The 11,123-nt window shown below is 35.9% G+C and overlaps 1 protein-coding gene across 1 annotated transcript in view; it reads right to left on the bottom strand.

Moving 5' to 3' along the window:
* Positions 1–442: 442 nt before the first annotated feature.
* LOC127852282 (uncharacterized) overlaps positions 443–11,123 on the bottom strand; it is a 17,201-nt gene continuing 6,520 nt past the window's right edge. Inside the window, exons 3-8 of the mRNA XM_052386184.1 lie at positions 5,792–5,883; positions 3,991–4,061; positions 3,216–3,330; positions 2,710–2,768; positions 1,825–1,952; positions 443–1,068 (exon numbers count right to left, since the gene is read on the bottom strand). Coding sequence (XP_052242144.1) covers positions 784–1,068; positions 1,825–1,952; positions 2,710–2,768; positions 3,216–3,330; positions 3,991–4,061; positions 5,792–5,883 — 750 coding nt within the window. The 3' untranslated portion in view covers positions 443–783. The remainder of the gene's footprint in view (positions 1,069–1,824; positions 1,953–2,709; positions 2,769–3,215; positions 3,331–3,990; positions 4,062–5,791; positions 5,884–11,123) is intronic.

Genomic DNA, 11,123 nt, shown 5'->3' with positions numbered 1-11,123 from the left:
CCCACAATCTATGTTTGAACACAGACACCTGTATTGTGCATGTTATTTGCTGCCTAGATTTTTGAACTAGAAACACAGTTATGGCATGTCACACTACATTTTTACACTGTTTATTGTACACAATTTTTATTTTTAATATGAAGGGAATACATGCATGGAAACTTTGAGATCACCATGTCACCTGCCGCATTTAAAAACTCAATCTAATAACAGGATTTTGTTAAGACAAAATTACTTAGTAATCTCAGTAAAGGGATTTAATGACATAAAAACAGACATGAAGATTAAATAACAAATTTTTACACCTGAATGTGGCATAAAACACATTTATATTATATAAAACCTAATTAATATTGGAATATGCTGTGTACATGCATATACATGATAAACACAGCATCAATCAATCGTGAAAAATTATTTTCAACACGAAACAACAACCATTTTGTCTCAACAGTCTAACGAAACAGAAAGCACTTTAAAATGACCTGAACACTGATGGTGGTTAATCACATTGTATGAGATATCAATTAACGTAACGAGTAAAAGAGCTTCATTCTAGTAAAAATGGGCTGAATAGGGTTAAAGTATTATCCTAATCGGGGATGACATTTTTCTGCTTGTATGGTATTTTTATTTAAAATAGGTCTTCTAAGCGAAAAAATCCAGTGTATGCGGAAAGTGTTGTCTCGATTAGCCTTTGCAGACTGCACAGACTTATCTGGGACAACACTTAGTGCCTACACATTAAGCCAAGATTTCCCAGAACGAGGCTCATAAGAATCCTCAATCCCCGGGGGACAGCCAATGGCTCCACTGCCAGTCCTCCGCGCGGTACAGTCTCCAGATATAAAAACAATTGCCTAGCAACACCTGCAGCACACGACCTAAAATAACGTCATCTGGTAGCACCGTGTCAAGCCACGTGAAGGGCATGTGTCGTGAACTCGAGCGCTCAAACAGACGGACAGTGTACTGGGTTACCAAGACGACAATGGCACACTTCATAAGGGTTGGGGAGCGCCAAGGTGCGGCACCGGTCTCCATGTCCTCAAGGTCAAGGTCGTCATTCTGGAATAAACCAGTTGAGCAGGCGTTACTTGTGATCATACATTGGAATGTGTTACTGATATGAAATAAAACAACCAAATAAGTCTTGCTCTGGGAAAATGGGGTGTATTGCCCCAGATTAGCCTGTGCAGTCTGCTTTTCTGTAATTTTTGTTTCAAGGAAGTCCATTCTTCATGAAAATTCAGTTTATGCAGAAAGTTTCGTCTCTGATAAGCTTGTACAGCAATGCCTTAACATCCTTTTACCCAGAGCGAGGCTCACTTCTACATCATTCAGGCAGCAGTCTAGAGAGCCCCATGTTATATTGTACAATTATAAAGATGTAGGGAAAAAAATATTTTAAATACCTTAGTTTAATAGAGCCACGTTCTGGCAAAACTGGATAAATGCATGTGCGTAGTGTCAGCCCAGATGAGCCTGTACAGTCAACACAGGCACAGCAGGGATGACACTTTCTGCCTAGACTGGATTTTGAAAAATACCCCAGAAGCGTAAAATTTCCCGAATTAGCCTGTGCAGTCTGCATCCGCTAATCAGGAACTACACTTTCTGCCAAGACTGGATTCTCGTTTAGAAAAGACTTCCTATATACAAAACATCCAAAACAGCGGGAAGTGTCGTCCCTGATCAGCCTGTGCGGACTGCACCGGCTAATCTGGAATGACACTTTACGCACATGCATTAAACCCAGAGTTCTCAAAACAAGAATCCAATGAGGGCTCTATTAAATTGAACACAGTCCTATAAAGCTCTGACCTCCAGGTCCATGTTTCTAATGGCTCTGTGGACAATGAATATGATGCTGTACAGACGGACACACAACATTGTGATCACGAGGGGGCGCAGGAACCGCTGTATGTATAACATGGCCACCTGGGCGGTGTCTGAAACACAATGTTTTGGTAACATTTAAACTGGTGACCTAGTTTGTTTGAAATACTTTACACAGATTCTAAGTTGGTCCAGACCAAGTTCCATAAATTTTGATTGAAAAAAAAGTGGTTTCTAGTGTTATCAAGTGCTAAAAGTTCAGGATGCACACCCCACAGCGCTGGATATAGACTGATCATAATAGGTTTCATTGTGCACTGCCTGCTCAGGTGAGCTAAAAATAATAAAGTAGACAATAGCCTGCTCATAATCGGAATATTCGCTATTCAAATTGTGTACCAGGTTAAAGTCTTATTTGTATTTAATTTATTTTCAATACTAAAAAGGTTGATATCAATATGATGTATCATCCACAAAATGTGGTTATTAAAACAGTATAAACAGAGATTGCACTTTTAATAAAAATGCTGGTTTCTATCCAGGTTTGTTAATAACTAACAGAGTCCTGTGAATTAAACTTGATGAACCTGTTTATGTTCAGAAAGATTTATGTCATTATTTGAGCTGTGCTCTGAAAAAAACGAGTTTAATGCATGACTGTTAAGTGTCGCAGTCTGCACAGGCTAATCAGCGACAATACTCTCCGCCTAGACTGGATTTTCATTTAGAACAGACTTCCATTTAACAAAAATTCCATGAAAGTGGGAAGTGTCGTCCATGATTACCCTGTATGGACTGCACAGGCTAATCTAGGTCAACACACATTCATTAAGCACCATTTTACCATAGAGCAACTCATTTAAATGTTACCAATGGACATGTTGATCACTTTGTATGCCTCTTGCCACATGGACCCTTTGGATTGGTATCTAAAAATACACACAACAGCACCTTTATTTAGAGAAAAACAAGAACTGTTTGTTAACCATTAACACCACAACAAGGATACATGAGATTTGAGATTGAATCCCTATTTTGATTAAGACTAAATGAAAACTGTTGGACTAGCCATGTCCATACTTTATTTAATAATTTGTCTGAAAATATAATGACATACAAAAAGGTCTTCTTGAAGTTTGGAAAAAAAATGAATGCAAACTACAGTTTAAAATGACCTTAAAGATCAGAAACAAAAGTGGTCCTCAAATAGATTTTTATTTAGAAAAGAGTTCCTTGAAATGAAAAATTCCATAAAAGTGGAAAGACTTGTCCCTGAGTAGCCTGTGCACACAGCACAGGCTAATCTGGGACGAACCTTTACGAGCATGCATTAAGAACAGTATTCCCAGAGCAAGAGTCAGACTAACACCACTGACCTGTACCAGGATGAGGGCGTCTGTAGGGGAGACTTAACCATGTTGATCTCCTCCTTCATGATATAGAGAACACCGAGAGAGCTAAGGGTGACAAACGCCACATCACTCACTATACCTGCAACATAAATGGGCCACGTTCTGTGAAAACTGGGCTTAATGCCTTAGTTACTTTTAGTGAAAAATACCATAGTGGCAAAAATTGTTATCCCTGATTAGTCTGTGCAGACTACACAGGCTTTTCTCTGACAACACTTAGCATACATGCCCAGTTGTCCCAGAACAAGAATCGCAACATAACTTACAGTACTATACCTGAAAAATTACTGAGGGTGACAAATGCAACATCACACACTATACTGCAATATAACTGAGGATGACAAAGGCAACATTACTCACTATACCTGCAATATAACTGAGGGTGACAAAGGCAACATCACTCACTATAAATGCAATATAACTGAGGGTGACAAATGCAACATCACTCACTATACCTGTAATATAACTGAGGGACACAAACACCACATCACTTACTACAATTAGGGTGACAAAAACAACTTCACTCACTATACTTGCAACATAACTAAGGGTGAAAAATGCAACATCATTCACAATACCTGCAACATAACTGAGGGTGACAAAAAGTGTCTCCTAAGTCATAAAGTTTGAAGTTGTTAATACTTGTCAAGCGAATATACTAATAATTGATTGAATGAAAATGCAAATATTAAAGATTATGGTATTTTATGCAATGCTATGCCATCCCTAACATACTTACCTTGGTGTGACATCCACATCATGTTGTGTGCCGCCAGAAGGACGCTGAAACTCAAGACCAATGCCACCATCCTGCAAGAAAGTTACGACACAGAACATTTGGGCCGTGCTCTGTTAAAAATGGGTTTAATGCATGTGCTTCAAGTGATGTCCCAAATTAGCCTGTGCAGTCCGGCACAGCACGGCTCATTTAATTCAATACAAAAAGGAATTTTCATTAAAAATGTGTCACAGACACTACTGCCCCACAGCAGAGACAAATTCACTGTAAATTCTACAGTGGACAAAAAGACAAAGGGCCATAATTCAGCCAAAACTGGTCACAGTCACTATTACTTTCTTTATCATCATGTACATATAAAGCATAGATTATTCAGATTTGAAAGTCCTAGCGAAGAACTCAGCAGTGTTAAAAACACAAAATGTTGGACTAAATGCTCCATTTTCGAACAAAAGACAAAGTACCATAGTTCTGCCTTAACTTGCTGTGACCAATTTCCTTTGTTTAAGATAATTTAGGCATTCAGGTCTTTAAACTGTGACAGTTTGAGCAAGATCAACCCAGTAGTTAAAGAGGAATTGAAAAAAAAACAAAATGTTGGGACTATATTATATTCTTAAGTGGAAAAATAGGCTTTAATTCTTCCAAAACTTGTTGCAGCCGAAAGGTCATTCAACTGGGGAAATTTAAGGCAGATCCACCAAATAGTTAAAGAGGACTCATATAAAATGTTTAATGGAGTAGAGACATACTAATCTTTCTCTTCAACTCAGTTGTTTTGCTTTCGGTTGATTTTTTTTGTGTGTGGCATAAACATTAATTAAATAGATTGCAAAAGTACCCCTACAGGACACAGAAAGACGACTGCAGTATTCAGAAGTCAAATACATACAGATTGTTAAAGAAATAATATTTAGCTAAGTGTTGGTTACTGTGGTATTAACCAATGCCCTGGATGCCTAGGATTTAAACCAAAAAGATGATATCCATAGCTTATTCATAAAAAGCAAAGTTACCGGTAAGTGGTTGTTAACCAGTAACCAACACTTAGTCTTACACATCATATATTCCCATTCTACAACAAATTTATATTATTCGTCTGCATACTAGTAGGACTAGTTTAATCTATAATCCTTCTTTTTTCTGTAAAAAAACCCCCACAAAACACAGCACAATTATAAAATTACATTTTTATTATTCATAAACAGTGAGAGAATAGTCAAAGTGACATCATAGGCATTATTAAACAGAATGCGGCTATTACGCATATAAATACAAAATAAATGCCAAATTTACCAACTTTACATATTTGAGCAAAAATGTAAATATAACAAGTGTACAACTTATATACTGGTTTTACCTGCTGAGTAATACAGACATTACTTGTGTGTCAAGTTTGCTAGCTGGCACGTCTAAGCATTTTACTGTACAGTTTCTTAGAATTCCTATAACTATTTTCACGTCCACAACATAAGGTTGCATTAATGGTTTGTTGAATAATTACCCACAATGATTTTCCTTCTTTGTCTATTGAAAACAAGTCCCCTTTCATGGCAGAATTTAATGTATATCAGGTTCTTACATCTTGCAGTTATTTTAATACTATATACCTCATAACAACATAAGTATTTGTATGTGGGTTTTGGTAATAATATGAAATACATATCATACGTATAGAATGATTATTAAGACAAGCAATACATTCTTGAAATTTATTTTTAAAATATTAATGGTATATCACCAAAAATCAGCTAAAAAGCATTGACATTAAAACAGCAGCAATATTGCATACAACATTTACCAGAACTGCAGGTCTGTTCCCTCTGTGTAGACAACAGACACTATGACTGCCACCAAGGCATAGCAGCCAGCAGAAAACACACTCAACAGCAGCTGTGAATATACAAAAGGAACATTGGGTTGTTATGTATGATACAAGTCATGGACTAACAATGTGAATGTACAATAGGAACATTGGGTTGTTATGTATGATACATGTCATGGACTAACAATGTGAATGTACAATAGGAACATTGGGTTGTTATGTATGATACAAGTCATGGACTAACAATGTGAATGTACAATGAGAGAATTGAGTTATTACTTATGATACATGTCATGGACTAACAATGTGAATGTACAATGGGAGCATTGGGTTGTTACTTATGATACATGTCATGGACTAACAATGTGAATGTACAATGAGAGCATTGGGTTGTTACTTATGATACAAGTCATGGACTAACAATGTGAATGTACAATAGGAACATTGGGTTGTTATGTATGATACAAGTCATGGACTAACAATGTGAATGTACAATAGGAACATTGGGTTGTTACTTATGATACATGTCATGGACTAACAATGTGAATGTAAAATGAAAACATTGGGTTGTTACTTATGATACATGTCATGGACTAACAATGTGAATGTACAATGAGAACATTGGGTTGTTACTTATAATACATGTCATGGACTAACAATGTGAATGTACAATGAGAGCATTGGGTTGTTACTTATGATACAAGTCATGGACTAACAATGTGAATGTACAATAGGAACATTGGGTTGTTATGTATGATACAAGTCATGGACTAACAATGTGAATGTACAATAGGAACATTGGGTTGTTATGTATGATACAAGTCATGGACTAACAATGTGAATGTACAATGAGAGAATTGAGTTATTACTTATGATACATGTCATGGACTAACAATGTGAATGTACAATAGGAGCATTGGGTTGTTACTTATGATACATGTCATGGACTAACAATGTGAATGTACAATGGGAGCATTGGGTTGTTACTTATGATACATGGCATGACTAACAATGTAAATGTACAGTTAGAGCATTGGGTTGTTACTTATGATACATGTCATGGACTAACAATGTGAATGTACAATGGGAGCATTGAGTTGTTACTTATGATACATTTCATGGACTAACAATGTGAATGTACAATGAGAGCACTGGGTTGTGACTTATGATAAATGTCATGGACATACAATGTGAATGTACAATGGGAGCATTGGGTGTTACTTATGATACATGTCATGGACTAACAATGTGAATGTACAATGAGAGCATTGGGTTGTTACTTATGATACATGTCATGGACTAACAATGTGAATGTACAATGAGAGCATTGGGTTGTTACTCATGATACATGTCATTGACTTACAATGTGAATGTACAATGAGAACATTGGGTTGTTACTCATGAAACATGTCATGGACTTACAATGTGAATGTACAATGAGAACATTAGTTTGTTACTTATGGTTCATGTCATGGACTTACAATGTGATTGTACAGTTAGAGCATTGGGTTGTTACTTATGATACATTTCATGGACTAACAATGTGAATGTACAGTTAGAGCATTGGGTTGTTACTTATGATACCTGTCATGGACTAACAATGTGAATGTACAATGAAAACATTGGGTTGTTACTTATGATACATGTCATGGACTAACAATGTGAATGTCAAGTGAGAACATTGGGTTGTTACTTATGATACCTGTCATGGACTAACAATGTGAATGTACAATGAAAACATTGGGTTGTTACTTATGATACATGTCATTGACTAACAATGTGAATGTACAATGAGAACATTGGGTTGTTACTTATGATACATGTCATGGACTAACAATGTGAATGTACAATGAGAGCATTGGGTTATTACTTATGATACATGTCATGGACTAACAATGTGAATGTCCAGTGAGAGAATTGGGTTATTACTTATGATACATGTCATGGACTAACAATGTGAATGTCCAGTGAAAACATTGGGTTGTTACTTATGATACCTGTCATAGACTAACGATGTGAATGTACAATGAAAACATTGGGTTGTTACTTATGATACATGTCATGGACTAACAATGTGAATGTACAATGAGAGCATTGGGTTGTTACTTATGATACAAGTCATGGACTAACAATGTGAATGTACAATAGGAACATTGGGTTGTTATGTATGATACAAGTCATGGACTAACAATGTGAATGTACAATAGGAACATTGGGTTGTTATGTATGATACAAGTCATGGACTAACAATGTGAATGTACAATGAGAGAATTGAGTTATTACTTATGATACATGTCATGGACTAACAATGTGAATGTACAATGGGAGCATTGGGTTGTTACTTATGATACATGTCATGGACTAACAATGTGAATGTACAATGGGAGCATTGGGTTGTTACGTATGATACATGTCATGGACTAACAATGTGAATGTACAATGAGAACATTTGGTTGTTACTTATGATACATGTCATGGACTAACAATGTGAATGTCCAGTGAGAACATTGGGTTGTTACTTATGAAACATGTCATGGAATAACAATGTGAACGTACAATGAGTACATTTGGTTGTTACTTATGATACATGTCATGGACTAACAATGTGAATGTACAATGGGAGCATTGGGTTGTTACTTATGATACATGGCATGACTAACAATGTAAATGTACAGTTAGAGCATTGGGTTGTTACTTATGATACATGTCATGGACTAACAATGTGAATGTACAATGGGAGCATTGAGTTGTTACTTATGATACATTTCATGGACTTACAATGTGAATGTACAATGAGAGCACTGGGTTGTGACTTATGATAAATGTCATGGACTAACAATGTGAATGTACAATGGGAGCATTGGGTGTTACTTATGATACATGTCATGGACTAACAATGTGAATGTACAATGAGAGCATTGGGTTGTTACTTATGATACATGTCATGGACTAACAATGTGAATGTACAATGAGAGCATTGGGTTGTTACTCATGATACATGTCATTGACTTACAATGTGAATGTACAATGAGAACATTGGGTTGTTACTTATGATACATGTCATGGACTAACAATGTGAATGTACAATGAGAACATTTGGTTGTTACTTATGATACATGTCATGGACTAACAATGTGAATGTACAATGAGAACATTGGGTTGTTACTTATGATTAGTGCTGCAACAATACGCCAAAAACCGTATTGCAATATATTGTCAGTTCAAAAACCCGTATTGCAATATATCGCAATATATTGCTAACTTGTACCAAAATTATAACTTGCCAATTACCCGATAATCCCGTATATTCCAGTTTTAAAGCAAATTCTGGTATACATTTACTATAAATTTTCTTAAGTATCAAATATATTTTGGCATTTGTTACTATTTAAAGATGTGATGAAATAACGCCCAACCGGGGCGTTTTTTTTCCACTGAACATGTGTAATTCACCTGACGTGATGTTCCCGTTTTTATACAACACAAAATACACCCATACTTTCCATGCGACGTTCTACGTGTCTGTATAATTTTCGCGCACTTTTTATTGAGACAAAGGATAAAGCACTTTTTATTTGACGCTAGAATTTTTTATTGTCGCATTAGCATTAAAATTTGGAAGCGTATTTCCGAAATTCGGATTACAAATTTAATAATGCTCAATTCAGAATCGAACGAAACATTTACAGCTGTGCGCAATTAATTCAACGATAATCTGTTCAAAAGCATCGAACGGATGCTCCGATGGAACAACGCTACTCCGTATAATACACTTTCAGAATGCTATTTTTACGAAAAAAAATATTTACGCTGCTTTGTTTTGTTTACCTTGTTATCATTATTTCGGATGGCTTTTCTTGACGAAATGTGAATGAATTTTTGTAAAATTTCGTACCGGTATGATGAAAATCGTATCGCAATACAATATGCGGATTGCGTATTGCGATATATACCGATATACCGGTATATTGTTGCAGCACTACTTATGATACATGTCATTGACTAACAATATGATAGTACAATGAGAACATTGGGCTGTTATGTATGATATATGTCATAGACTAACAATGTGAATGTACAATGAGAACATTAGTTTGTTACTTATGGTTCATGTCATGGACTTACAATGTGATTGTACAGTTAGAGCATTGGGTTGTTACTTATGATACATGTCATGGACTAACAATGTGAATGTACAATGAGAACATTGGGTTGTTACTTATGATACATGTCATGGACTAACAATGTGAATGTACAATGAGAACATTAGTTTGTTACTTATGGTTCATGTCATGGACTTACAATGTGATTGTACAGTTAGAGCATTGGGTTGTTACTTATGATACCTGTCATGGACTAACAATGTGAATGTACAATGAAAACATTGGGTTGTTACTTATGATACATGTCATGGACTAACAATGTGAATGTACAATGAGAACATTGGGTTGTTACTTATGATACATGTCATTGACTAACAATGTGAATGTACAATGAGAGCATTGGGTTGTTACTTATGATACATGTCATGGACTAACAATGTGAATGTCCAGTGAGAGAATTGGGTTATTACTTATGATACATGTCATGGACTAACAATGTGAATGTCCAGTGAAAACATTGGGTTGTTACTTATGATACCTGTCATAGACTAACAATGTGAATGTACAATGAAAACATTGGGTTGTTACTTATGATACATGTCATGGACTAACAATGTGAATGTCCAGTGACAACATTGGGTTGTTACTCATGATACATGTCATTTACTAACAATGTGAATGTACAATGAGAGCATTGGGTTGTTACTTATGATACATGTCATGGACTAACAATGTGAATGTACAGTGAGAGAATTGGGTTGTTACTCATGACACATGTCATTGACTTATAATGTGAATGTACAGTGAGAGCATTGGGTTGTTACTTATGATACATGTCATGACTAACAATGTGAATGTACAGTGAGAGAATTGGGTTGTTACTTATGATACATGTCATGGACTAACAATGTGAATGTCCAGTGAGAACATTGGGTTGTTACTTATGATACCTGTCATGGACTAACAATGTGAATGTCCAGTGAGAACATTGGGTTGTTACTTATGATACATGTCATGGACTAACAATGTGAATGTCCAGTGAGAACATTGGGTTGTTACTTATGATACATGTCATTGACTTACAATGTGAATGTCCAGTGAGAACATTGGGTTGTTGCTTATGATACATATCATTGACTAACAATGTGAATGTACAATGAGAGCATTGGGTTGTTACTTATGATACATGTCATGGACTTACAATG

This window comes from Dreissena polymorpha, chromosome 1, assembly GCF_020536995.1.
Source record: "Dreissena polymorpha isolate Duluth1 chromosome 1, UMN_Dpol_1.0, whole genome shotgun sequence".
Classification (NCBI taxonomy): Eukaryota; Metazoa; Mollusca; class Bivalvia; order Myida; family Dreissenidae; genus Dreissena; species Dreissena polymorpha.
Note: the sequence above shows the minus strand (reverse complement) of the source record. Positions and strands in the feature narration are given on the sequence as shown.